The 27,966-nt window shown below is 40.6% G+C and overlaps 2 protein-coding genes across 3 annotated transcripts; one reads left to right on the top strand and one right to left on the bottom strand.

Annotated features, from left to right (window-relative positions):
* Positions 1 to 10: 10 nt before the first annotated feature.
* Positions 11 to 20,268, bottom strand: LOC131546997 (uncharacterized). Of its 2 annotated transcripts, none has more exons than XM_058787197.1 (26): positions 20,093 to 20,268; positions 19,401 to 19,582; positions 18,899 to 18,944; positions 18,632 to 18,790; positions 18,168 to 18,404; positions 17,579 to 17,815; positions 13,774 to 15,842; positions 13,617 to 13,686; positions 13,400 to 13,504; positions 13,140 to 13,202; positions 12,886 to 13,062; positions 12,606 to 12,769; positions 12,493 to 12,523; positions 12,237 to 12,341; positions 11,836 to 11,898; positions 11,489 to 11,665; positions 11,229 to 11,401; positions 11,022 to 11,097; positions 10,822 to 10,941; positions 10,662 to 10,724; positions 9,701 to 9,880; positions 9,438 to 9,617; positions 8,721 to 9,356; positions 2,249 to 2,403; positions 1,586 to 1,760; positions 11 to 1,487 (listed from the first exon to the last, which is right to left on the bottom strand). In XM_058787197.1, the coding sequence occupies exons 1-26, from the start codon at positions 20,262 to 20,264 to the stop codon at positions 1,177 to 1,179; spliced, it is 6,126 nt and encodes a 2,041-aa protein (XP_058643180.1). In that variant the 5' UTR covers positions 20,265 to 20,268; the 3' UTR covers positions 11 to 1,176. The 2 variants fall into 2 exon arrangements, with proteins under 2 accessions (XP_058643180.1, XP_058643181.1); XM_058787198.1 differs by having other exon boundaries at positions 18,908 to 18,944.
* A 126-nt stretch (positions 20,269 to 20,394) lies between these two features.
* nmi (N-myc (and STAT) interactor) lies at positions 20,395 to 24,836 on the top strand. Its single transcript, XM_058787202.1, has 10 exons — positions 20,395 to 20,535; positions 20,636 to 20,676; positions 20,797 to 20,856; positions 20,941 to 21,099; positions 21,182 to 21,298; positions 22,834 to 22,999; positions 23,130 to 23,236; positions 23,344 to 23,530; positions 24,107 to 24,210; positions 24,296 to 24,836. The coding sequence occupies exons 2-10, from the start codon at positions 20,659 to 20,661 to the stop codon at positions 24,497 to 24,499; spliced, it is 1,122 nt and encodes a 373-aa protein (XP_058643185.1). The 5' UTR covers positions 20,395 to 20,535; positions 20,636 to 20,658; the 3' UTR covers positions 24,500 to 24,836.
* The last annotated feature ends 3,130 nt before the right edge of the window (positions 24,837 to 27,966 follow it).

Below are 27,966 nucleotides of genomic sequence, written 5' to 3'. Positions count from 1 at the left end.
AGAAGGTTAATCGAGGCAGATTACAAATGTGTTTATTAGCATTATAAAGTTTCAGATAGAAGCAAACATTTGTGTATCAAAGTTTCATACGCTCAGAATGATTAAAACACTGCAGAATGAAGTGCAGCTCATTTTCCGGTAGGGCTGTCAACTGATTAATGGACAAAAATAATCATAATGCTCCTCTTTTAGTAACGGGAAACACATTTTAAAAACAAAGCATGAGAGCATGAGGCCTGTGAAAGGCCTCCAGCGGAAGATTAAAAAAAAGCGTAACAGGTCAGTGATGGTTGATTATAAGACTATATTCACTTCTAAAGACAATTGATGTCTGTTCAGTAATTTATTTGTGTCACATTAAAGAGATAGTTCACACGAATATGAAAATTCTGTCATCATTTACATCATTTAAGTTGTTCCAAACCTGTGTGAGTTTCTTTCTTCTATTGAACACAAAAGAAGAGATTTTGAAGAATGCTGGTGACCAGACAGTTGCTGGTAGACTTCCATAATACATTAAACATTATAGAAGTCAATGGGGACCCGCAACTGTTTTGGAATAACAAGAGGATGAGTAAATGATGACCATTTTCATTCTTGGGTGAACTGTCCTTTTAAATGTCTTTGAATTTTCTTTATTTGGGAGCTTTTCTCAGCAAATATATTATCATGTAATTAAAGTGATTTTTGGCAGCTGACAGCTCTACTGAAGAGTGTTACAGCGGAGGCCAAAATGATCAGAACACTAGTATTATCAGCAGCTAAAGATGGTTTCAAGTCAGTTATTTCTATCTTCTGCTGGAGGTTTCTTGAAGCAGAGACGCAGTTCTTCTGGATTTAGTCTCAGTTTGCTCTGTTTCTTCATGTCACTCCAGACAGACCGATGATGATCAGATCACATCTCAAAAATATCACTGCATTATTACAATTAATGGCTAAATGAATGTTTGTAAATGTAAACTGATATTCCCTCCTGACACACTCCAGCAGAAGATAGAAATAACTGACTTGAAACCATTTTTAGCTGCTGAAAATACTAGTGTTCTAATCCTTTGGGCCAGCGCTGTATGTGTGGAAACATTTATGTATTTGTCACAGTATTATCACGAAGACTCTCCCATAATCTCTGTAAGCAGCATTCAGGGCCGGAGTGCATTTGTAGAGTTTTCTGGAGGACTATGGACTCTGGAGGACTATGGATTTGAAGGTGATGAGGTACTCTGGATACGCTCCCGCGTCACAGAACACCACGAAGATGAAGGGGTTCTTTGGGTCATCCACGGCGCAGTCGTGCAGTCCGGCCTGCGGGTCTGCAGGGTTGATCGGATCCGGCTCCTTCATTCCTTCTCTGCTGTTACACTGCGAGCCCGTCACTACTCGCGCTCGGTAGATGTACTTCAGCCCTTTGTCGTCGGGGTTGGAATACTTGTCCTGGCAGGAGTACCAGGCCTCTCTAGCGAAGTAGGTGCCTTCCCCGTGATAGACCGCTTCAAAACAGAGCGTATGTGACAGGTCAGTATGGTGGAGCTGCAAGAAACAGACAGTTACGGGTCAGATCATGTGCAAATGGAGACCAGAGACGTACCGTTTCTCCCACAGAAGCTGCGGTTGAAGCCGTTCTTGTTGATTTTCTGGCATATCTCGTTGGTCGTTCCGTGATAAAGCAGACGCTCGTTTGTCTGTTTGGGGTATTTCTTATCCACGGAATGTTTCAGCACAGAGTATCTCTGCCACTGCGACTGACTCTGAATCCTGTCGATCTGGAATCATTTCAGACGTTAAAGTCAACACGGAACAGCGTTAAGTCGACATGAAATCAGAATCATCTCTTAATTTCTTAAATAACTCTCATCAGTGCATGTTATTCCAATTTTTAAACTCTTGCTTGACCTTTTTTAGCTGACATCATCAGTCCCTTTTATTTATAACCATCCAATTAATGCATCATGGAGAAAATCAAGTTCCTGTTTTTCTCATTGAATATTCTGCTTTTTATGTCTTTTGGCAGATGCTTTTATCCAAACGTTGCATTGAAGCTATACATTGTTTTTAATCAAATTGTGCATTCCCTGATAATTTAACCCATGTTTTTGCCTTACTTTACTGTTTGAGCTAAAAGAATGCTTCATTTCCATATTCTGAAATAAGTCGCATCAGGGATGTAGAATGAGTTGTGATTGCCCTTGACTTTAAGTACTGACGCTTGTGTTCTGATGTCTAATGTCTGGTCATGTCTAAGTTATTTTACCTGTTGAACCTGGACGGGCTTCACATCACGGCGTATGCTGGATTTCAGAAAGGCTGCTTCTACGTTCTTGTATTCCACAGAATCTGATTGTAATGTGATTATTTCTAAATCCCGTCCATCCATTTTGGTCCATGTTGGAGGGGGATGAATGATTGCTGAGAAACAAACAAGCAAAGTTACAGAAAGAATCATATATCTTCAGATCTGGCCATCTGACATCAGATGTCAGTGAGGTGCTTATTCTACCACCCCCTACACACCTTGAGAACAGATCTGAAGCATTAATAAATGTAGGTGAGGAATCCCCAAATGTGATTGAACATGGATCATAGCCAGTCAAGTCACCATTATTTATGTAGTGCCTTTTACAATGCAAATTGTGTCAAAGAAGCTTTACAGTATTAACAGGGAAATAGTGTGTCTTTCTCCTCTGGCCAGACAAAACCAGCAGTTTAAATCTAGGCTGCAGCAGAGTCAGATTGTGCAGAGGACTCAGCAGCTAACATCGCTACTAATAGGCGCTCAGGGTCGAGCACAAGACTGCAAATCGAGTCATCACCCATGTGGGGAATAATGATATTCGGAAAGAGCAGTCAGAACTCCTGGAAACACTTTGAAGACTTAAAGTTCAGTCGTTCATCAGTGGACCACTCCCAGCAAGGGGAACTAACATGTTTCCACGGCTGCTTGGGCTGAATACATGGCAACAAAGAACCTGCAGTTCAAAAGGAGTCAACTTCATCGACAACTTCAGTATTTTCTGGGGCCATAGACAGCGGTTTAAACTGGATGGCCTCCACACAAACAAACTTGGTGCAAGAGTGCTAAAGGACAATATCTATTTCTCCCTCCATCATCCTTCAGTAATATGTGCCAATCCACTCAATCTGAATGGCACACACACACCTGGACAGATTATGAGTGACCACAGGAATTCATATCAGCTTCCGAGTCATCATGTGGTTGAAGAATCCCACAAGGACACTGATAACGCCACGCAGCCAAAACAACCACTGCTCATGGACATCCCGGCTGATCCCTGCCCACAGAGCTCATCACAGACCGACTGTGACGTACTACAGCAGCTCCCAAGACTCAGCACCCAAGGACGACTTTCTGGAAAACAGCCAGGGAAGCCAGGACAACAGTTCACAGCCACCGGAAACACCAGAGCCCATCTCACCAGACACACTATCCCTCTCTCCAGCATCTCCACTTCTAAGCTTCTCACAGAAAATGGAGGAACTGGTGTATGCTGGGACAAAACTCACTCACTCTTTCGCTGCAAGCCCCAAGATATCAACTAAAAAACGGCAGGCTCCATAACCACCAAAGACTGCAGGCCCAGCTCTCCCTCCTCCTCCTGTGAGAGCTCCCCGACGGCCGCCGCCACAACGCCAGGCCCAAACCCTCCTCCATCGGCTGTAACCAAAAACAACTGATAGCTACTCTCAGTGATGTGCGTCGGGTCCCCGCTATGATAGCAGCAACTTTCACAAATGTGACCCTGGACCACAAAACCAGTCTTAAGTGTCAGTTTTTCCAAATTGAGATTTATACATCATCTGCTTTCCATTGATGTATGGTTTGTTAGAATTGGATAATATTTGGCTGAGATAAAACTATTTGAAAATCTGGAATCTGAGGGTGCAAAAAATCAATATATTGAGAAAATCACCTTTAAAGTTGTTCAAATGAAGTTCTTAGCAATGCATATTACTAATCAAAAATGAAGTTTTGATACATTTATGGTAATAAATTTACTAAATATCTTCATGGAACATGATCTTTACTTAATATCCTAATGATTTTTGGCATAAAAGAAAAATCGATAATTTTGACCCATACAATGTATTTTTGGCTATTGCTACAAATGTACCCCAGCGACTAAAGACTGGTTTTGTGCACCAGGGTCACAAATGTTTACAGAACAAGTGGGAACCCAGTGTGCTTGTAGCTTTCTCTATTTCTGTTTTATCACGTGATAGAAAGTCTAAGGCCTTCTCAAGCCGTACGGCTGACCCATCTAATCTGCGGCCTATTATGTCCAGACCTCAAACCCATCGAGCAAATTTGGGGTGAGTTAGAAAATAAACTGGACAGATCTATTGTACATTAAAAGAAAAGCCTTTGGCTTGAGTTGCAGAAGGCATGGGATAACATTAGTATTGAAGTTCTCAGGAAATATATTGACACTATGCCAGTGCTGCTGTAATTGCTGCAAAAGGTGGACATACCAAATATTAAAGTGGATAAAAGCAGTACGACTCACTTCGTCTGATATTTGTTGTGCTCAGCGCAACCATATGCATGTTTCATGAACATTATGAGATGATATCATGTTTTGGAGGCAAAAAAGGTCAATATTTTTAGATATGTCAGGTGTTATAATAATTTTGGCCACAACTGTAAATCGCTCAATGGCCTAGGACCTCAATACATAGCAGATATGCTCACTCAATATAAACCAAACAGACCACTTAGATCATTAGGATCGAGTCAGTTAGAAATACCAAGCGTTCATTTAGAACAAGGAGAGTCCGCTTTTATCTATTATCTACAGTTGGAATCAGCTTCCAGAAGAGATCAGGGGCCTGTACCATGATGGTGGCTAAACAAACTCAGGGTTACAGGATTAGTTTTGTGTTGACAAAACCAAACCAGTCCAATCCTGCTTTGTTAGTACCATGAAGCTGATCATCAACTTTTCTCTGTCAACTCAGGCTTGATCCCAAGTTAATGGAGCATGTGCACATGAAAGTGTGACATCAGTAATGAGCAGCCAATCACATGCCTTAAAACTATGATTCACTTCTTGTGAGAGAGTCAGTGCGAAGATTAAAAGATTGAACAATATGAAGAATTTAAACACATTTACACAGCACGATCATGAAACGATCTATCCATGAATGAGGAAAACTTAAAGAAAACATCTTACCATATACAGTAAGTGCAAGTAAAAGTTGTAAAGTTAGTTTATAGAGTTGATAATGTTTATAGGTATAAAAACACTTAAAAATCTAAGCTCATATGTAGTCATGCTTAAAGCTATTGATTCTAAAACTTATTCACATTGCATATTATCTATATGTTTACATTGATTTTAAATAAAAGCTTAATAATTACTATTAAACTAAGCTGGCTTGTGCAATGAATTAAGGGTATAATAATTATATAAATAATATAAAATAATTATAAAAAATAATCATCTCTAAAAAATCTGATGATTTTATCGTTAAAAATGTTTTGTTATGTCGCTTCCTTTAATTTGGAGTAACAGAAACTGGAGGAGTGGCTTTATTGCGTCACTTTGCTTGAAGCTGATTGGTCAAATTTCGGTTTCAGATCTCTAAACCAGAACATAACCTGCCCCGGAGCAGGTTAGCTGTGGAGCGTAAGTTACTATGGCGATGAACACTGCTAAAAGCCAAACCACTTTCATGGTACCTAAAACCCAGAGTTGGGGCAAACTAAACTGAAACTTACCTGGCTAGCCAGCTAAACCGGCTTCATGGTACAGGCCCCAGGGCCCGTATTCACAAAACATTTTATCTTACCAGATTGCCGTCAACAGTTATTTTAGGATAGTTGTGGCTTGGTCTCAGTGACTTAGGAGTCCTTTTCACCACTCCTAACGTTTCAGATTTAGGAGGTAGTTTTAGCGCTAAATCCCTTTATGATATACTCTAAGAGCAAACATTTAGGAGTCCTAAGTTTAGGACTGACACGCCCATTATTTTTAAGATTTTCTCCTAAATCGGCGAGTTAGGAGCTACTTTTAGCCTTAAGATGTTTTGTGAATACGGGCCCTGGGGTTTATTCCAGAAAGCATGGTTAACTTACCGTCAGATAAACCCTGAACTTTCGGTTGATTAACCCCAAACCTTGCTTACTCGAGGTATGTGGTTCCAAAAACGCGTCCGGGAGTAAGTTCCTTCAACTCAGAGTATGTTCCTGGTTAAGACTCAAGACATTCTCAACAGGCGCCGAATCGACGAGTCACTATGGAAACGGACGCTAAGAATAAGCGCGCCATACTGCTTCTTTCTTCTTCTTCTGTTCAAAGGTCATGTTGGCCTTATGCTTAGTGCATATCGCCACCTAATTGATGGTTTTGCAATCATTCAAATTTTTTTCCGTTTAATCTTCAATCCTTGAGAATAAGAATTATATTGTTTGTTTGATGCTAATTATATATTAAGTCATATCAGATATGTATTTTATTATAGAAATACATTATAGAAAATGCCGATCCATGTGTGAGATAATAATATAAAATGTAATATATATATATATATATATATAGGCTAATATAATAAATTAAACATTACCTTGTCATAATAGTGTTTTATAATTTATACAGATAACTGTTATATATGCCAATAAAATATAATAACCATATTAGAGCAATATATAGGCAAACCTTATTTATTACTTATAATAGCGCTTTATCACTAAAATAGCATATATATATATATATATATATATATATATATATATATATATATATATATATATATATATATAATGTTGTGTGCTATCTGTCATGCTCTGATAGCGCTGAAGTGAACTAACCCTGGAACATAACCTGCTCCGGAGCAGGTTATCTTCAGAGAGCAAGTTTTGCTGTCCAAAATCGGCGGTTACTTTCAGGGTATGTAAGTAACCATAGCAACTTGTTTTCTGAAGATAACCTGCTCCGGAGCAGGTTATGTTCCAGGGTTAGTTCACTTCAGCGCTATCAGAGCATGACAGATAGCACACAACATTATATATTATTACAATACAGTTATGTATATAGCCTACTATATATATATATATATATATATATATATATATATATATATATATATGTATATATTACATTTTATATTATCATCTCATACATGGATCGGCATTTTCTATAATAAAAATACATATCTGATATGACTTAATATATAATTAGCATCAAACAATATAATTCTTATTCTTAAGGATTAAAGATTAAACGGAAAAAATGTAAATGATTGCAAAACCATCAATTAGGTGGCGATATGCACTAAGCATAAGGCCAACATGACCTTTGAACAGAAGAAGAAGAAAGAAGCAGTATGGCGCGCTTATTCTTAGCGTCCGTTTCCATAGTGACTCGTCGATTCGCGCCTGTTGAGAATGTCTTGAGTCTTAACCAGGAACATACTCTGAGTTGAAGGAACTTACCCCGGACGCTGCTTTTGGAACCACATACCGAGTAAGCAAGGTTTGGGGTTAATCAACCGAAAGTTCAGGGTTTATCTGACGGTAAGTTAACCATGCTTTCTGGAATACACCCCTGAGAGGCTAAATCAGTAGCCATATTTAAATCTAGACTCAAAACACATCTGTTTAGCTGTGCATTTACTGAATGAGCACTGTGCTACGTCCCAACTGATTGCACTGTATTTTATGTATCATTTTCTATTCTGATCTGTTTTAATTAATTTTAAATCAATTTATAAATCAGTTTAAAATTTGAAGTCCTTGATATTATTGTGAATATTTTTTATGATTATATTATTTCCTTTATGTAAAACACTTTGAATTACGATTGTGTATGAAATGTGCTATATAAATACACTTGCCTTGCCTTATAACATACAGCTAGAAAGCACGTGCAAATCAGATGACATCTCAACTGGAGAACAAAATAGTGTTTAGCAGGTACTGAAACTACAAGTGCTTCTGAGGCCAAACTAGTCACTGGATGAGGGCTCTCCAACCCTGCACCTGGAGTTCAGCTCCAAACCCAGTCAAACACACCTGCACCAGCTAATCAAGGTGTTCAGGTTTACTTGATAATTACAGGCAGGTGTGTTGCAGCAGGGGTGGAACTGAAGTCTGCAGGACCAGACTTCCATCTGCACTGGATTTCCCAAAGTTTACAAGGCTAGTGACATCAAATCTAAGGGTGTATTCACACCAGGAAAGTCCGCTAGTTCACTTGCTTTGGTCCGGACCAAATACAATGTTGATTTTTTTTTTTGTTTGTTTGATGCGGTTTGCTTTCACACTGCTCTTTTAGCAAGCGAACCAGAAATTGTTAACAAAACCACACATGTGCTTAAGGTCATCCATTCATTGGTTCATCCATTCAGTTCGTTTGGAAGCGGACCGAGACCACCTCTTCAGCTAGGTCTGGGTACGGTTGTTTGGTGCGCACCCGAGTGTGATTGCTGTATTCACACCTGCCCAAAAGAACTGCACCAAAGGGGGAATATCAAACCAAACAAGACAGTTGTGAATACACCCTTAGAAAGATGTTGAGATTTTTGTTGCAATAGCACAAGCCTACAAATTACATTTGTTTTATCCTAGCTATATTTGGGAAATAAATTGTACTTGCTACTTTTGGAAGGACAAAAAACCTGATCACAAGACTCTCCACACTGATGCTTCTGATTCTTATAAAAAACCTTTGGCTTTGATGTAGACTGTGGTCAATGCCAAAGCATACCTGTATCAGAATCTCCCAGCAGAGTCCTCTTGATCCTGCAGGACTCCTGCTTGCTGTTTGTGACCTCCATCTGGTTGAAGTCCACCGTGTAGGTCTCGCGGTTCTCCTGGTACTGGAAGCTCTTCTGCTTGCGGTGGAAGGCCAGCTCGATGTCGTAGCTGATGCCGGGCTCCAGCGACTCCCAGCGTTCTCCTCTCGCCACCTCCCAGCACAGCGTCTCCTTCAGACGCTTCACCTCACCTTCCCGCATCTCTCGGTCTCGTTCTTCTTGGATGAAGCCATTTATCTTCAGCACAGCGTCCAAGACATCGTCTCTTTTCCCTGATACCGTTAACTTATCTGAACTGGTCACCAGAATGTTGATTTGATTGGCTCGGCTGAGGGTCACGATTGCCTTCTTGTCGGTTTCAGGAAGGTCCGTGATGTGGCTCGACTGGACGTCTTTACTGATGCACTCCTCCTTGACCAGTTCGTCCAGGAGCTTCTTGACCTTGGCGAGGTTTGTAGGGGAAGTCCCATAAACGTCAACGGCCATAACCGGGAACAAAACAGCGGCCGTTTCTTTGGCTAGACAAATAGCTGGCCGCTGTGTCAGCACAGGGATCACCGGTTGCTGGAGGGGTTTGACCTGACGTGCTGTTCAGGAAACACAAGTTAAAGTAACCGGGTTAGTTCCAGCTCATTCTTCACACTGTACATTAATGCACTGAAACATACCAGAAGCATTTCGAGAAATCTTCTTGCACTTCTTGACAGCTTCCTGAAAGTCTGGCAGCAGTTTTGTTTGGAAGATCACGATGTGGACGCGCTTCAGATGTTTTGGTGAGTCCTTTATAAAGTTTGTCAGAGCTTCTGTCATTGCATTGGCAACTCCTGCTGCAGCCAGGTTTCCTGCTCCTGAAGGACATTAAGCATTTTAGGATCATCCAGATACCTTTGCTTGGCTTTGCCTATCTGTATTTCTGAATGGACTAACTTACCTGTTCCAAGAGCTGGGAATGAAACTGAATTAATCTTATTTTCTTCGCACATCCTCAGAACTTTGTACATGGAGCTGCTGATGCCTTTCTCATTGGTCTGCCCAACCATATGAATGATGTGTTTGATATTTGAAAGATTTCCAGCTTTGGTCAGGATTACGCCATCAGCAGGCTGAGGCACTTTAATCAGGAGAGAATGAATGAGCAATTATTCTGGTATAGCAGGAGAGTCCAGTTCTGCTCCTGGAGGCTCACTGTCCTGCAGAATTAATCTACAGCCCCAACTAAACACACCTGAACCAAGGTAATCAAAGGTCGTCAGGTCATTAGTGAATCATTACTAGAATCTTCCGGACAGGTATTTTGGAACCAGTTGGAGCTAAACTCTGCAGGATATTGGCCCTCCAGGACCAGGGGCCTCATTTATAAAGCGTGCGTACGCACAGATTTGATCTTAGAGTGTGCATACGCTTAAATCCACGTCAATGCTCATATTTATAAAAACGGTCTTTGACGTGGAAAAGTGCTTAGCGTCACGTCAGGGTCCGAGCAGACTTACGCACTTTTTATTGTCGGAGTAATGCAGATTTTTTCAAATGTAAGCTGTTCTTGCAGGTCGCTGTTCTAAATTATGATGATTGGTGATATTTTATATGTTAATGATATTAATTAGGAGTCGTTTACAAGGCAGAGAGCTGAAACCATTCAATTGCGCGCAAGTTCAAGATAATTTTGCAATTCATAGATTTCACATCTGAAAGAGGTGCGTACGCTCGTTTTCTGTTCGTACGTTCATTCTATGAATCGCACGTACGCATTTCTGAGAAACGATCGTAAGATCAAATTTAGGACGGTTTCTGCGCAACAATTTATAAATGAGGCCCCAGGATTGGACATCGTCATGTTAGAAGTTAATCAGAAATGCCTATATTTATGACTATTGACAAGCTGGAGGTTGTACCTTTTGATTTGCACTCGCTCACCACCGTTTGTCCTGATGCTTTGAGAATAGCTCCTGATACACCTGCACATAAGGACATACACTAGATCTGAGCACCACATCCAATTAGTTATTCAACTGCCATTCATCAGATTCGGAGCGATATTAAAATCAAACTCACCCGTGTTCAAATCGAGGCTTGTAGTCGTGCTGTTTACAATAGCCTCGACAGTCTCATTGGTGATGTCTCCACTAAACACCTTGACTTTAATCGGGCCCATCATCACCTCCACAGGGTTTGCTGATGAAATGTAAACATTTTAGCAAATTTGGAACACCTATAACAACATATTTTCAAAAGGTCATCAAATGCTGAATTACCATTGGCTCCTTGGTCAGACGAGGAGCTTTCTTCTGTTGAGCTGTAATCCTCCCACTCATCATCATCTTCACTGTCCTAGTTATGCGTTGATGTTAATTAAATGTTAAGGTTCAAAAGCATTTACATTTGATATGTCAGAAATCTTTTCAAGTGTCCTTCAATTCTGAATGATCAACTCTATTCAGAACTGGGTTAAGGTTCTCTACCTGTGTATTTGCAATCCATGTTTTGAGACCTTTCTGAAACTCTTGTAGGACGTTGTCCTGGTCAATCACAATGTAGATGAGCTTGATCACAGTCGAGACATTTCGAGCCAGATGATCTTCAAAGCCCTGCAACATTGCACCGATGGCGTCCTCACCCGTAACGCCTCCGCCGCCTTTAACAAGAGCCGTCAGACGGAGTGAGACACAACCACACATTATGACCAACACATGCTGCATTCAGTACCATCACAAATACGTACCGGTGCCCACGGCAGGGAAGGAGACCGTGGTGATCTGCTTCTCCTCACAGCGCTCCAGAACATTCTTCACGCGGGATCTCACCTCTGCCGCTGAGTGCGGGCCGACCATGTGAATGATGAAGTCGCAATGCAGGTTTCCGCCGCTGGTCATGGCTGCGATATCATTCTGCAACGGACCTTCAGGACAGAATTTTTTTAAAGCTAAATTTATTTACCAGTCCTTGGCATTCAGTGTCAGTGCAGCCTTGTGTCTACGGCCCAATCGTAGCCGTGCTGATATCCAGAACATCTCTTGCTCATGCAATTGATAGTTAACAAGGTTTCAGTATTTGGTGTAGCATTCTCACCGTGCTTTTGGCACTCCTGCTCCACAGACGCTCCAGCCGCTTTAAATATGGCACCCGACACGCCTGAAGGACAAGGACGCTTTTGAGATTGTCAAGGTGGAACACATTGAAATGGTCATATTTTAAAATTGACACAAACACACACTGTTGTGTTCCGGTGTAGATACATGGCTTATTTTAAAGCAGTGGTTCCCAACCCTGTTCCTGGAGCCCCTAACATTTGCATTTCTTGGAGTCTCTACTAATGAGCTGATAATCTTTATGAGTTGTGTTTCATTGAGAAGACATGCAAAATGTGCAGTTTCGGGGGCTCCAGGAACATGTTTGGCAACTTCTGTTTTAGAGTAACTGATGTATTGATATAAAAGTGTTCAGCTTGTGTGTTTTGAGGTCTTACAGACCTCCTTTCAGGCTCATGTTCCTGTTGGTGGTGTTTACGATCCCTCGGACCGTTTCATTAGTGATGTCACCTTTCTTTACCTCGATTCTGACGCTTCCAATTTTGACTATTGAAGATGAGAGAGATTTCAAATGTAAACACTTAATATTCACGCCTGGAAATATCAGAACTAAGACATGAAAAGAGGTTTTGATGTATTTTAAAAACTAGAGCTTATTTATTTGTGGATCAGCATGGAAATGTAGAGTTGTCAGAACCTTGATTCTCAGGCATCTTGCCGGATGCAGGCTGAGGAAAAACAAATGTAACAAAATTAAAACTATAAAAAAAATAAATCTGAACATTATGTTGTTGTATCATCAGTATTAACCTTATTCCATGCTTTGAAATGCTCACGGAAGTCATCAAAGATCTTCTGTTCAAATGCCACTACAGTAATGTTCCGGAGGCAGGAAGAGTTCGGCTCCTTCAGATGTTTCTCGATTGCTGTGAAGATGGCTTTGATCGATTCTTTCGGGGCAAAGCCACCTAGTCCTGCAAAGAACAAGATTATCACTCTGGGCTTGAATTTTGTCTTTTTTTTTTTTCCTCTCCTCACAGCGCTTTGAGAAAGAATATTTTTAAATGACAGAAACTGCTTGCTGTCATGCCTGTTCCAATCCCAGGAATGGCCAGAGTTGTGGCCGTTTTGGCCTCGCAGAGGTTCAGAACCATTCCCAGAGATGATGTGATGTCGGCGATGTTGTCTGGCCCAACCATCTGTGCGATGAACTTACACTGAAGCGCTCCTGCACCCGTCAGCACCGCTGCACCTGCTTTCAGAGGAGCTACACAAGCAGATGTGAATGAAATCACTCAGCACTCCCATTAGCATATAGGCATTGACAGGAGGAGTCAGTGATACCTTGCTTTTTGCATTCGTCAACAACAGATTTTCCAGCAGCTTTTAAGATGGCACCAGAAACACCTGTAAAATTGAACAGTACATTGGAAACAAGCTGGGAAACACTATAAACGTCTCTGTATTAGGAGAATTTACAGTAAATATAATAACCCAAATCTTTGAAGTACCTTCAGGCTATTCGACATGCTTTAAGCATGAAAGGTAAAACTATAATGATGTGATTCAGTTTAGTATTGATGCTGCAGTAAAGAAACTCTTACCGGTGTTAAGATCTAAACTTTTGTTGGTTGAGTTCACCATAATATCCACCGTCTCTTTGGTGATGTCACCCTTTTTCAGGCATATTGGCACACCATTGATCAGCACTGATTGAATTCCCAGTCATGCGAAAACAAAAGTACATAAGCGACTTCACAGTCCAGGAAACAACATGGTGACCGGTAGTAGCGAAATCACAAAAGCAGGTATATACAGTACCTCTCATGTCTGATCTGTGTTTAAGCTTCAAGGATTGTAGGGGAACAGTTGTAAATGTGTCAGGAAATCCCTATTAATAAATTAAACAGGTGATGATTAATAAAACATGCTAAACATAGTTAATAAACGCTTGCAGTTTGAATAGGAGGAATCATACTAGTTCCTGAATCAGAGTGTTGTACTCCTCAACAGTCTTCTCATCTGAATCCACTATACTGATGTGTCTGATGTTTTTAGGAGAATTCTGATGGTCGCTGCAGAACTGCAGTACGGCGGCTCGGAGCGCCACGCAACTGTCTTTGACAGAGAACCCGAAGCTTTCACAACCGATTGCTGGAAGTGCAATCGAGGTGCATCCTTGTCCTTCAGCTTTCAGGAGGCTGTTATGCACGGCCGACTGAAGGTAGTGGGAGTCCAGACTCTGTCCTTTCTGAGGCAACACGGCGTAAATGAGCGTCCCAGCGCCGAGTTTCCCGGCATCACTGAGCGCCACGTCTCCAGGCAGAAGACTCTGCTGTTCCTTCTGCTGAGTTTTACACGCCTCCGTAATCTTGTCTCCTCCGAACTGGAGAAAGCGCTGAGCCACAGGGTTAGTGAAAGCTAGATTGGCATTCATTGGGCAGGTCAAAGCGTCAGCTGTGAAATGGTGCAGTTCTCCTTCTGCGATGCTCAGAGTCATGAAATTGCCTATTTTGTGTGTGAAGCTCTTTGGAGGGCCGGATTTGACCACATGATCTTGTGATAAATACAGACTGCACTGCATCTCCTTAGCTTTGGTCTTCACCTTGGCTTCATGTTTCTCCAGAACCTTTGCTTCTCCTGCTTTGCAATATTTATGGCTCTCCACAACAATGGATGAGATCTGCTGCTGTACGACACGCACGGCGTCTTTGATGTTGTCTTTAGCTGCTGTGATCTTCAAGCAAGGGCAGTTTGCTGTTCTGTAAGCGAGTACTGTCGCGCCAAGGTGCTTGAGTTCAGGGAGCTCGGACAGATTCAGACAGGACTCCACGAATTCAACCTCTCGCACAGATTTCACAGGGATGTTCTCAGTTGTTGGTTCCTTGTTGTCCAGATATGTCTTCACTTTTCCGGTAACATCTGCAACTGCACTGGAAAACCCACATATTATAACCTCATTATTTGATTGTGCGATCCTGATGTCGTAAGTTTTCTGGAATGATTCTATTTCATCTTGAAGATTCCTGAGAAAGTGTGTCCACGTTTCACCGGTTTGACTGGGAGAAAGCTGTATAACCTGTTCTTTGAGAATCTCACTTATTTTGTCTTCGGCTCTCTTTAGGTTTTCTTTCTCAACCAAGATCACAAAAAAATCCTGTCGCTTTAGAAGTCTAGCTGGAATTTGGCTTGGGAGAAAATAGTCTTGCTCAAACTTTTCAAGATCCAGAGACTTCAGAAAGTGAATCAGATGTGAAGAAAGCTTCAGCTGGTGTGTAACGATGTTCTTCTGCGCTTGCTTGATGAGAATCTCCACTAAATCTACTTGATCCTTCAGACCTCTGAGGGAGATGATGTGCTGCTTCTCATCATGTGATAAACTCACCTGCCCTAATCTGGACTCGACACGCTCTTTAATTAGGGCAAGCATCTCTCTGCAGTCTAGTTGGATGTCCACCTCGATGGTGTTTCTTTCCGCTTCCACCTCAGCAGCAGCGTTCTTCAGGACCGTCCTGATCTTGTCTGACAGGACCTTGACCTCCTCTTTCACACCAGCAATTACGACTTTAGAGTTGAGCTCCCTGTAGAAGAGCGCAGTATCGAGCGTGGCGAGATGGTTACAGTCGTTCTCAACTCTGGTCCAGACGTCCTTCTCCGCCATCAGCTCTGCTGTGTCGTACCTGCTCAGAAAGGACTGAATTTCTCTCGTTGTCTTGGACTCCCACGTGGGTGCGATCTGCAGCGCAGCCAGCGACTCTTTGTTGAGGTCCATCTCCAGCAACAGTTCATTTGCTGCGGCCGAGCTGTCAATAAGCACTTTGGCATGAAGCAGTTTGGCGTCACTCTCCAGTTGTTTTCTGCATCGCTCATTGGTTTCAAAGAAACGGAGCAGCTCTCCATTGACGGGAACGTTCACTTTTGTGGAGATTTGATCAGTTAGGGTTGGTTTTTCACCAGTTAAAGCCTTTTGTAAACTGGAGTAGAACAGTGAAGCGTGAACTTCTGTGCCGCAAACATTGTGTGTTTGTTCCACCACTGTGTGCGCATCTATAAAAATAGAAAGGACGGTTACATTTTCAAATTAATTTTGTTCTGTATATTTTAGCCCTTGTGCTGTTTTGAAAACCCTTCACCTAATTTGGTGTTTCTGGTCAAAAATGACTGGCCTTATAAATTGCTTCTAAATCTCTCATTATGTTATATTATCACCAAATCTTGAATTTAGGGTACGTTTACATGACATGAAAGTTTTTCCTTTTGTTTTTTTTGCGTACAAAATGATTACATTGTCAAAACGGTCCTGTTCACACACTGATCTGCAAAAACGACTAAAAATGCTGTATTATTCATGCCAGCCCTGTTGCTGATGTTACTTATGTCACTTTATGGGGTAGTCATGGCCTAATGGTTAGAGTCGGACTTGTAACCCGAAGGTCGTGGGTTTGAGTCTCAGGTCCGGCAGGGATTGTAGGTGGAGTGAATGACCAGCGCTCTCTCCCTCAATACCACGACTGAGGAGAGACCCTTGAGCACCAAACCCACAACTGCTCCGGGTGTGTGTTCACAGTGTGTGTGTGTTTGTTCACTTCTCACTGCTGTGTGTGTGCACTTGGATGAGTTAAATGCAGAGCACAAATTCCGAGTATGGGACACCATACTTGGCCACACTTTCACTTTCACTTACATACATGTGCACACACCCATACCTAGAGACTGAACACGTGATGCGCATCCGCAGGTCACCGTTTTCACAAATTCTCATTTTTGTAGTTTACACAAAGACAGTAATGGTACTGTTTTCCAAAACTAGCACTTTAAAACCCATTTTAAAATGTTTGCATTTTCAGGCCCCCAAAGCACTGTTGTTGTGTAAGTAAATGTCCAAAACGCACAAGTTTTCAGTTTTTAATTGAAAACAGTGTTGTGTAAATGCCCCTTTAATCTCTTTTTATCAGCTTGTTTTCTTTCAATTAGTACAGGTTTTGTGTTTCTTTTTGGAACCGACCAATCGCAGGCCTCATTGATCTGAGTTTTGCTGGTTTCGTCTGGTCAGAGGAGAACTGACCCCCGACTGAGCCTGGTTTCTCCCAAGGTTTTTTTCTCCATTCTGTCTCGGAGGGAGTTTTGGTTCCACTGGTTTGCTTAGTTGGGGACACTTAATTTCCAGTGATATCATTATAGACTTGATTGCACAGATACTATTAGAACTGAACTGAGCTGGATGATGGCATCACCGAATTCAATGATGAACTGCCTTTAACTGAAAATTGAGTGTTTAATCTTGTCCTTTTGCATTATTGACACTATTTTCCTATTTGATACTGTAAAGCTGCTTTGACACAATCTGTATTGTTAAAAGCGCTACATAAATAAAGTTGACTTGATTGCCTTTACTTTTTGAGTGAAAAAAGCAGTATCTGTGGATAATTTAAGGTTCTCTCAAAAACTGAGATGCATGTTCTCAGATCAATGAGGTCTATGATAGGTCGGTCCCAAAAAGAAATGAAAAACCTGTGCTCATTGAAAGATAATAAGTTGACAAAAAGATTGAATCCACGTTTTGGTAATAATTTAGCATCATGAGATTTTTATTTTCAGGAAAAAGAAAATCCTCTCTGGGTCAAAATGACAGGAACTCAGAATGAAGGTTAAATTACAGTTGCACGGTATTATTAGTTCTCTGTAGCTTTTATGTAATATTTTTTTTTTTAGATCTCCTCTTCTGTTTGTGCTGAATCTAAATCTAAATGAATGTTTCATCTGCAAACAATCTGAAAACCTACCGTCACAGTTTTCAAAGGTGATGGCCGCACTCTTTCGCGTGTTGATCCATATGAAGGACTGGACTTCTCCTCCTCCGCTCCTCTTCTTGTTGCTGAAGTAAAGCGTGAGAACATCTTCGGTGAGCTTCTCCAAGTCTCCCAGGACCAGAACCGAGTCCGTCCGCTGCACACGGGTCACTCCGATGTCTCGACCCTGCAGCTGCTTCGAGGTGCATTTCCTTAAAAATGATGCCACATCTGTTGATAAAACAGGAAGAAAAGTGTGTTCATTTTCCTCATTAATTCAATCTTAGCGTTTATTTGAAGGTTGACCACAGCAGTCGTTAATGTTCACAACTGATCAGATTCTTGAAGCATTCATTTTGATGTAGTACATTTTGATATAGAGGATTTGATTAGTCTATGTAGGTAGATAGAGAAAATAAAATGTTAATGTTCATAGACGTAGCAGACCCAAAAGACAAACAAATATAAGCAGCGTGAAAGCAGGCGTCTCAGAAACTGCGGTGTTCTCAGGCCCGAAACACAGCAGAGCGACGAGAACACAGAAACCCAACGGCCACCCAGAGGAAAGATCTCCAAAACCCACCGATATCGTGTTTGAAGGTGACCACAATCCTGTGCTCATCAAGCGTCTCCCAAGTGTGTTCTGTTGTCTTGCTACAGCTGCCAATGAACAGTGAGATCATCCTGCAGTCTGTGTCTCCATCAAAGCCCGTCAAGATGAAGCGCCGCGGGTCCAGCTGCTCTCCCAGACCTCCTTCTTTATACACCTCTACAGTTATATTAAACCCATGCTCTTTCTGGCCAAAAATCTCCTCTAAATCTGAGAAAAGGGTCAGTGTTATTAAATTTGATCTTTCTGATCTCCAAGGAGTAATGTTGATTTCATCATGGTTTGCTTTTATTTTTCTCAGTGGAGTGCGAGTTATCTAATGATTTGGCCTGCATCATGTGTAAGTGATGCACAGAAATAGACCAGAAAACCAGTTTGCTTCACCTCACACTGTGACGTTTCTGTGTAACTAGGAAACAAACTCTCATAAATCATACCTGACTGGCTACAGAGCTTCAGGATCCAGCTGTTATTTCCGTGCTTTGTTAGCTCAAAGTGCTCTGTAAACTGCTCAAAATACATCTGAAGGGTTTCCTTCTTAAGTGAATCAGGGGTGGTAATGAGAAGATCTGGTATTTCAGAATCCTCCTCATCTTCTGTATTATGAACAAATATATACACATGATCAAAGTGTCGTCGCGAAACTTTTGAAATCTGTGATTGTTTTTTTTAAACACTCAAAATAAAAAGCGTTACAGTCCAACCTGTAAGACCTTTAATTGCTGTTGTAGGCTTTCTGACGGGAGAGACCTTTGTACGATAAGGAGGAGAAAGTGTGTGAGTAAATCAATAATCTGACCGCTTTTTAAAAAAAAAAAAATTTAAATTAAATAAATCACATTCACATTTTAGTTCTTATTTTTCCTTTGACATTTAAATCAAGATCAGATGCTGGTTGCATAAACTGAGTAGATTACGTTTAAAAGTAGTCATCTAATTGTTTTCTTCAAGACTGTTCATAACGTTTTAAAGTAGGTTAGCCTATATAAAAATAGATTGCAGTTAAAAAGTAATCTCTTGATTCTGAAAAGTAAAGCTGGTTAACTGCTGTAGTTGGTCAAACTAGTTCTTCAGACACTGTCCTGGGGGCTGTTTATGCAACCGGCAAAAATCTCCAGTTGCTTCTTTGTCTTTCAAAAGAAACAATCAGGAAACTTGTAGTCTAATATTGATAACAGTAATTCATAAGAAATGATATCAAATGACCTGTCTGGCAGGAGCGGGCAGTGATTTGAGGGCAAGGCATGTCTCCGGTCTGGGTTTGGGCAGTACTCGGGGTTTGATCTTCTTGATTCTTGTGTCTTCTGGGAGTTTCACCGTCACTTCAACAGATCCATGAGGTTTAATATCAACTTTATGGATCCTTTTGTCAAGCACCTTCTCCAGATCTGGAAAACAGGGGAATTCTCTGTAAAACTCTTACATTTGACAAGTCATCTCGGTTTTTAAGCAGAATGTTTATTTAAACTCACATGAAAAAATACTATAGTAATTTATAGTAGGCCTATATACTATAGTAAAGTACTTGAATTCATTTGTTGAGGTAATTCTATAGTTGCTGTGGTAGTATAACAACAACTATAGTAATATAAACAAATTACTTTACCCAATACTGTACTAAGTTTTCTACAACTAGAGTATGTTATACTACAATACACTACAGTTTACCGTAGTAAAAACTATAGTATACTACAGTATTTATTACAGTTAATACAACAGTATGCTAGCATTTATTAACAAAGTGTTGGAAATACAATAATATACAGTATAATACTGTAGTATGGTTCAAAAACACTATAGTATTTACTATGATTGAGTATAGTACTGTTTCATGTGGGAATGTTGTGGTGTCAGTATTAGTTTAGTTTATTATATTCTGATGTCAGAGATAGGCTCACCCTCGTCGTTCATATAAATCAGAAGCGCTTTTCGCTTGTCGTCTGGATGTTCTCGGATCTGCTGGATCTCTGCTCCAGATCTTCTCTTGTTTCTGAAGTAAAGCTCGATCTTGGGTTTGACTCGCTCGAGATCCTCCGGAAGACCCTCCAGAATCAGACTCTTCTCTTCCATCTTTGCGCTCCAAAGCCACACAAACACTCGAGAAACCTTCCGTCACGAAACTCATCTTATAAAAACCTCATAACGCCCCGACGACACGTTTCCACTCGAAGATGATCCGGATCGCATATAAACAACCGGAGTGAGTGGAAGCAGCTGCTCGGTGACCTGTGTTCAACCCAAATCTGACTCCGCTACTTTCACTTTTGCTTCAGCTCGACTTCTGTTCATGTGACTTCTGATCAATACAGTCGAAACCTGACCCGAATCAGGAAGTTAGGAGGTAAATAATAAGCGGTGAAAATCTGTCCGATCAGTTACTCGTTCGACGAATATTCGGTGCTTTGATTCGGATTTCACCTAAAGTTTTACATTTACTTCAGATACTTTCGATTTCGAGTGAACTATGTCTCTCACCGGCGAGGTACGTGTTTATAACATCAAATCCACACACTTTTGAGGTTTCCGGGTGAATTCTGTTTAATATTGTATAATGTTTTGGTGAAGAAAAACCTCGTAATGTCTTCGTGTTTGCATCGAACAGCTTGTAGAGGACGAGGCGAGCAGAACGAGCGACGCTGCGGCGGAGATCCAGAAATACAAGGTTAAAAACACGGAATCTCCAGCGACACTTGATCGTTAATGACCTGTAATGATCATTTAATTATTAATAATGATGTTCACACAGGATCTCATTGAGTCTGCAGACACTGAAAAATCCAGGTTGCTGTTGGAAAAAGCCGAAGCTGAGAGTGAAAAGAGAAAAGCCGAGGCAGAACTTCAGAACTTTATGGATGATGAAGACAACGTTTTTAACAAGTATAATAAAGATCATGTAGAAGTGCAGGTGAGTTTCGAGGCGTGAGCAGACTCACCACTGAAAGTGAAAGCAGATGGTGAGGGTTTGTGTTCGTCTTCCTCTGTTTCAGGAGGAGATGAAGAGTCTGGATCGAGCTGGTCAGGATCTGAAGAGAGAACTTCATGATCTTCAGAAGAAGCTTCAGTTCAAGAGAGAAGAGATTGATTCTCTGCAGCGCAAATTCAAGGTTGACCTGTATTTTACTATTACAGTGTGTACATTAGCTGATTACAGTCTAAAGTTACTTGTATTGATCAAAGTGGTCCAGTGTTTGATGATAATGTAAAGCACAAGAAGCCATGTGTCAGATGAAGCTCACTCTTCTTCCTCTCGAGCCCAGTCTGTTTATTTATATGATGTTTTATACAATACGGATTGTTTCCAAGCAGCTTTCCAGTGATAAACAGGAAAATAATTATTCAATGATGCAAACAAAATTCTTCAAAATTTAGAAATACACACATAAATAGAAAAGGTTAAAATAAACTACAAACATGGAGGTTATGAGAGACAGACCTGATGAAAAAATACGTATTAAAGGTTATCTGTGTTTTATTTTCTCTGCAACCATTTTTGAACTTTTATAAAGATTAAATTTGGTCATTAAAGCATAATTATGCAAACACACAAGGCGAGTTCTGCTACTGAAGTGCCAGATCTCGTTAGAGATGCGATTATGATGAACGATCGAAGTGATCACAGGAGTGCTTTTGCTCCTCGTGTCACGTCCTTCTTTAACACACTGCTGTTCAGAAGTTTGAGATCAGTAAGATTTTTAATGTTTTTTAATAAGGTTTCTTCTGCTCATCAAGGCTGCATTTATTCATTCAAAAATACAGAAAAAAAACTGTAATATTGTGAAATATTATTACAGTGTAAAACAGCTGTTTTCTATGTGAATATGTGTTAAACTGTAATGTATTTCTGTGATGCGCAGCTGTATTTTCAGCATCATTACTGCAGTCTTCAGTGTCACATGATCTTCAGAAATCATTCTAATATGCTGATTTACTATCAGTCTTGGAAACAGTTTTTGCTGCTTAATATTTGTTTGGAACCTGTGATACCTTTTTTCAGGATTCTTTGATAAATAAAAAGTTAAAAAGAACAGCGTTTATACAAAATTGAAATCTTTTGTAACAATATCCGTTACAGTATCAAATACCGTTTTCTGTCTTTTTTTTAAAGAATTAATACTTTTATTCAGCAAGGATGTGTTAAATTGATACAAAGTGATAGCAAAGACTTTTATTATAAGACAAGGTTTCTATTTTGTATAAATGCTGTTCTTTTTAACTTTTTATTCATCAAAAAAATCCTGCAAAAAAGTATCACTGTTTCCAAAAATATCATAGCCTTTCCCAACATTGATAATAAATCAGCATATTAGAATGATTTCTGAAGATCATGTGACACTGAAGACTGGAGTAATGATGCTGAAAATTCAGCTGTTTTAAATTGTAATAATATTTCACAATATTACTGCTTTTTCTGTATTTTTGAATAAATAAATGCAGCATTGATGAGCAGAAGAAACCTTGTTAAAAAACATAAAAAATCTTACTGATCTCAAACTTTTGGACAGCCGTGTGTGTTCACAATATGTTCCTACTATGCAAAGTGTGCTCGACTCAGATACGATGTTTGCCTGAAATCTAAGCTGATTTATGTGAGTACACGTCTGTATGTGATTAATAACCCCTCATGCGCTCTGAAATGCAGATAGAAGCCAGAATCCCAGTGAAGCCGGTGAAGTTTAAGCGTGCGCTGGACGGAGAGGAGTGCGAGGAGGCGGATGATCAGGTGAAGTCTGAGTTCACCGTCACTCAGAGACCCTCGTTTCTGCTGAAGGGAGGCCAGGCGCTCATCACCTTTGAGGAGGAGAAGGGTATGGATGCAGATCTAACTGTGTTATGGACCGCAGGAGTCTTTATGTTTCCTTGGTTTAGGAAGACGTCAGTTTTTGTCAGGTTTAATCGCATTGATCTGCTGGATGTTTCTCGTAATGTGTCTTTCAGTGGCGGAGCAGATCCTCCGGCTGGCCAAGTGCTCGGTGGCCTGTGACAAAGCCAAGATGGACGTGAAGCCGTACGCCTTATCTCTGGATCCCTCCGTCAAGTTTGAGGTGGAGTGATTTGAGAAGTTTTTTTCTTCTTTACTGTGTCCAGGGTAATGTGCTGTCTGTTGACGTGAGCTGCTGTTAATCGAGGATGCTTATTTCTGCTCGTTCAGGTTCATATCCAGGTATCAAAGAAGAGCATCAGGTTCTGTAACGCCCCGCCCACTTTATCTGAGGAGCGAATGAGAGACCGGCTGGAGCTGTCGTTCTCCAGAGCGAGTCGCGGCGGAGGGGAAGTGGAGAAGCTGGAGTACCACAGGGACACGCACTCGGGCCGCGTCACTTTCCTCAACACCGGAGGTGTGTCTTAATCTTAGTCTTAATCATGATTTCAAGAGGTCTTAAATTTGGGTACAGAAAGACCAGAATTGTGATACGGCTGAATGTGATGATTAAACTTCAAAACTTCATTTCATTGAATAAACATGAGCACTGCACGTTTCAAAATCCAGTGCTGCGATGCTTTGAGTTCTGCCGTTACCGGGAAAACAGTCTGCCGTTCTGAAAGCGCCACCTGCTGGCAGAGAATGAATCTGCATTTTCAATAAGCCCATCTGCTGATTTTGTTCAAAAATCCACTCATGTTTTTACCCTGCAAACACACCGAGCTGTAAATGTGAACTGGTGGATCGACAAGAAGATATTGCATTATAAAAATCTAAACAGTAAAATGTATTTAAATGTTATTTAATTATTATAATAGCTTATTGATAATAATTGCTTAAATTAATATAATAATTTATACTTTTGAATCATTCATTTTCTTAAAAATGGTCTAAAGCTCTGGTTTAATCTGCTGTGTTTGTGGATGGATGTTTCGGCTCGTTATCAGATATGGTTTCAGCTTCATGACGGCTCTCCTGCTTTCACTCTCAGTTGCAGAGAATCTGGTTCACAGAGGAAAGTTTTGTGTCAACACCGGCAGCGATGTGGAGGTTGATGTTCTTCCTCTGTATGAGTATGAGCTCAGGAAATTTCAAGTGCGTTTCCAACACACACTCGTCTCAGAAATCTGTTTGAGTGCAGACGGACGTTTGTTTGACGGTGTTTGTTGTGGTCTTGTAGACGTACTCGGGGGTCCCGAATCGCAGCGTGCTGCTGGGAGGAATCCAGGCGCTGATGGATGAAGAAGACCTTCAGGACCATTTGGAGATCCACTTCCAGAAGCCCAGCAACTACGGAGGAGAGGTGGAGAACATTAAATACGTTCCTGAGGGAGTGCAGCTGACGGCTTTCTTCAGCGAGGACGTCAAAGAAAAGGAAGATTGAGGATCGAATATTGACTTCAGGATGCAACAAAAACCAGGGTTTACTTAAAATCAGTGACGCATTAGTCATATTTGCATGCTGTTATGTATGTGGGATTTTCCTTCGGATTATATCAATCATATCTCCTCACTGTCTTCTGTAACAATATGACAAAACTGAGTATCATAATATACAATTATAATTAAAACAGATAAAGTTGATTTTTAGGTAGGTTATGTATCTTCAAATGAGAATCAGATTTATCTCTTGTTTAAACTTAAACTGCTCAGATCATTGGCCTGACGAAGATGTGCTGATGTACAGATGCTATATTAAAATAAAGTGTATTCAAATGTTATCTTCTATGGGTTGCATCTTTAACTAAAGCTCAATCACTGGTGAATTTTGGGAGTACTACATGAACTTAATGTCTTCAGATAAAATCAGATCAGATTCTACATCAGATCTGAAGACTTGAGGAAAAACTAATCAAAACAACAGGTTTTTTTCCAACATTTGACTGTTTGTCATGTTCAGATGTAATGGTCATTGGTATGAAGCTTATGTTCACTGAAAATTAGAAATCGGCATCCACAGGTTTATTCTGTCATGAGTCTTGATCCCGTCTGGTTCCTGTGGTCATATGTGTGATTATGGCATGATGATGATGATTTTCTAAAGTGAAAGTGAAAGTGATGTGAGGCTAAGTATGGTGACCCATACTAGGAATTAGTGCTCTGCATTTAACCCATCCAAAGTGCACACACACACACACACACACACCCAGAGCAGTCAGCGCCCGGGGAGCAGCTGGGGGTTCGGTGCTTGCTCAAGGGCACCTCAGTCGTGGTATTGAGGGAGAGAGCGCTGGACATTCACTCCACCACCTACAATCCCTGCTGGACCTGAGCCATGACTTCCCGATGATGATGATGATGATGATGATGTCGGCCTGATTTCACAATTACAGGTCCAAAGATTAGATAACTGAGCTGTTTCACCCGCTTCCTCATTCATTTGGACAATTCACTTCACAGACTATAAAAATAAATTGGTTACAAACATGATTTTGTATTTAAAGAAAACATTAAATAAATATTCATGAAATGTAATCAAAGTAAACAAAGTTTCCCATCGCTTTCCTTCCCATCTCTGTGGTGAACATGATTTCCATTGGTTTGAGACATTAGCCTCGTTCTGTCTTCAGCTCATGGATGGAGGAATCCCTGACAGACTCATATCTGTGTGTGTCGAGTGTAAAATTGTGGTAGTTGGCGATAGTCAGTGTGGGAAAACTGCACTGCTCCTCGTCTTTGCAAACGACAGGTATGAGATGTATTTTTTAATCATATGAAATATTACATTTACACAATATACATTTATATATTTTATTTTCATACATTATGCATTTCATTTAACATGCTTTTGTGGTGCATTTCACTTGAAGTTTTTGTTCTGTATATATAAAACATAACTAACTCTAAAACAAAGTTATTAGTTGTGCATCAGAACCCAGTGAGCTAAAGCCTCCACAGCGTTCTGAGCGTTCCCAGTCAAACATGCTGTCTAGTTAGACAGCTCACTAGTTTTGAGTGAACTGATTCACATGTGTTTGTGTGTGTGTGTGTGTGTGTGTGTTCAGAACTATGTGCCTACAGTGTTTGAGAACCTTTCAGCTCGACACACAGGGTTCAGCTGAGTTTGTGGGACACTTCAGGTGAAATCACATCCAGCTCATTATGAGTGTTTATAAGGTATATACGGGTTTGTCTTACAAACAAATGATTAAAAAAAGAGATTAGGAATCATTACGAATACACTTAAAATCGCTGGTCTACCCTGACACGCGCACACACTATATGAACTGGCCAATCGTGGTCCATAGGTCCACTTATAATGTTATCAATATTTTTACATTAAAAAAAAATCATAATTTAGAAGTAATCGGCTATTTTCCCTCATCAGAATGCTCTGTTTGAAGGCGTGGGGGACTGTAGACTCGGAAGTAAACACCCACTGCTGTGATAATAGTTGAGTATATTTGACAGAGACATTCCTCACATTCCTCACACTGTTGAGCGGGGCGCTCGGAGAACACAGGAACCTCAAATCCCACAAGATCTCCAGAGCCAGAGGAACATCTGGTGTGCCCAGCAGACCCGGCCTGGAGCCCCCTGGAATGCTTCATGAGAAATATGGATGACTGGGTTTGATATTTTCTGTAATGATCATCTGCCTCCAACACCTGTATTCTTCTGTTCCTGTCTGTCTTGGTGTTTGTGACGTGTCTGTTCTGCTGGTCCTCGAGGTCTGCTGCAGTCTTCGTGTTTCTCTGAGCTGTACTCTGGGTTCGGGTCATTCTCAAGCTCGGAGCCCTCCCCGGGACAACTAGCATCACCTTACTCGTGCTAAATATATGTCAGCGTGAACTCCTGAATGTTTGATTGCGCTGTCTTGGATCAATGTGTATTCATTCATACAGTATTTATTATACTTCTTTCCCTTGAAATAAAAACACTACATAGAATGGATTTCTTGTAAACTGTTTCTCAGTCATATGAATAATAATAAACTCACACACAGAACTGTGATACGAGCTGCTACGTTTCTTGCAAGTTCATGATGTAAATTTAAGACTCTTCAATGATAATTATTTTCCAGATGTATTTGACTACCGTGTGTGTCTGTAGAGTCAGCCAAAGCTGGTTCCTTCACAAATAAAGCTGGAAATATCATTCATGTAGAGCTAGATTGATTATCTGAGAAATCTCAGCTCGTCTTTTCTGCATATGCCAAGACTGATTCTCATCTCCTGCAAACATGCGTCTGTTAACAGATGCTTCCAGAGACGGTTTCATATACTGCTATAGCTGTATATTTTCAGGCTGAAAGTTATCTTGAGCTTGAACATATAACACAAGTTCGCATCAGATTCACATGGAGCAGGACAACATGTTGGTTGAATAACTTCTTAGGCTATTTATTTGGCCTCACACAAAATAGTCAAAGTCTTTGAATATCTCATAAATCATATGGACTATTTTCATACTCGGCATCCTCTCATCCTGGGTTTGGAGGAATGGTGAGTAAATGATAGGACTGCCATGTGTTCTGCAGAAGACTCACTTTTTATTCATTCCTTTATTCAATTTTTTATTCAAATATGTTTATAAAAGAATGGAAAATATATGGTCCCACTTTATATCAGGTGGCCTTAACTACTGTGTACATACATTTAAATTAATAATTTGGTACAATGCACTTATTGTGTACATACATGTTTTTACATAATACTTATATGTTTAAAAATACCTATATGTAGTTACATCTGTAATTAATTTCTGTAATTACCTTTATAATTACACTGTTGACCCATCCCTTACACCTTAACCCACCCTTAAACTGACCCGCGCCACCAAACCTGCCCCTAACCTCCCCGTATCCCCCTCAACAGCAGCAGAAGTGTTCTGCAACACAATATGAACACA

The sequence above is a fragment of the Onychostoma macrolepis genome, chromosome 09 (assembly GCF_012432095.1).
Source record: "Onychostoma macrolepis isolate SWU-2019 chromosome 09, ASM1243209v1, whole genome shotgun sequence".
NCBI lineage: Eukaryota > Metazoa > Chordata > Actinopteri > Cypriniformes > Cyprinidae > Onychostoma > Onychostoma macrolepis.
This window is presented reverse-complemented; position numbering and strand designations above follow the sequence as displayed.

Coding starts and splice junctions, on each gene's coding strand:
- LOC131546997 (XM_058787197.1), bottom strand. CDS start 20,264: ATGGAAGAGAAGAGTCTGATTCTGGAGGGTCTTCCGGAGGATCTCGAG. Junction 10,725..10,821: donor AAGCCTCGATTTGAACACGG/GTGAGTTTGATT, acceptor CCTTATGTGCAG/GTGTATCAGGAGCTATTCTC. Junction 9,357..9,437: donor GATTTCTCGAAATGCTTCTG/GTATGTTTCAGT, acceptor TTTCCTGAACAG/CACGTCAGGTCAAACCCCTC.
- nmi (XM_058787202.1), top strand. Junction 20,857..20,940: donor CGGAGATCCAGAAATACAAG/GTTAAAAACACG, acceptor ATGTTCACACAG/GATCTCATTGAGTCTGCAGA. Junction 23,000..23,129: donor CACCTTTGAGGAGGAGAAGG/GTATGGATGCAG, acceptor TGTGTCTTTCAG/TGGCGGAGCAGATCCTCCGG.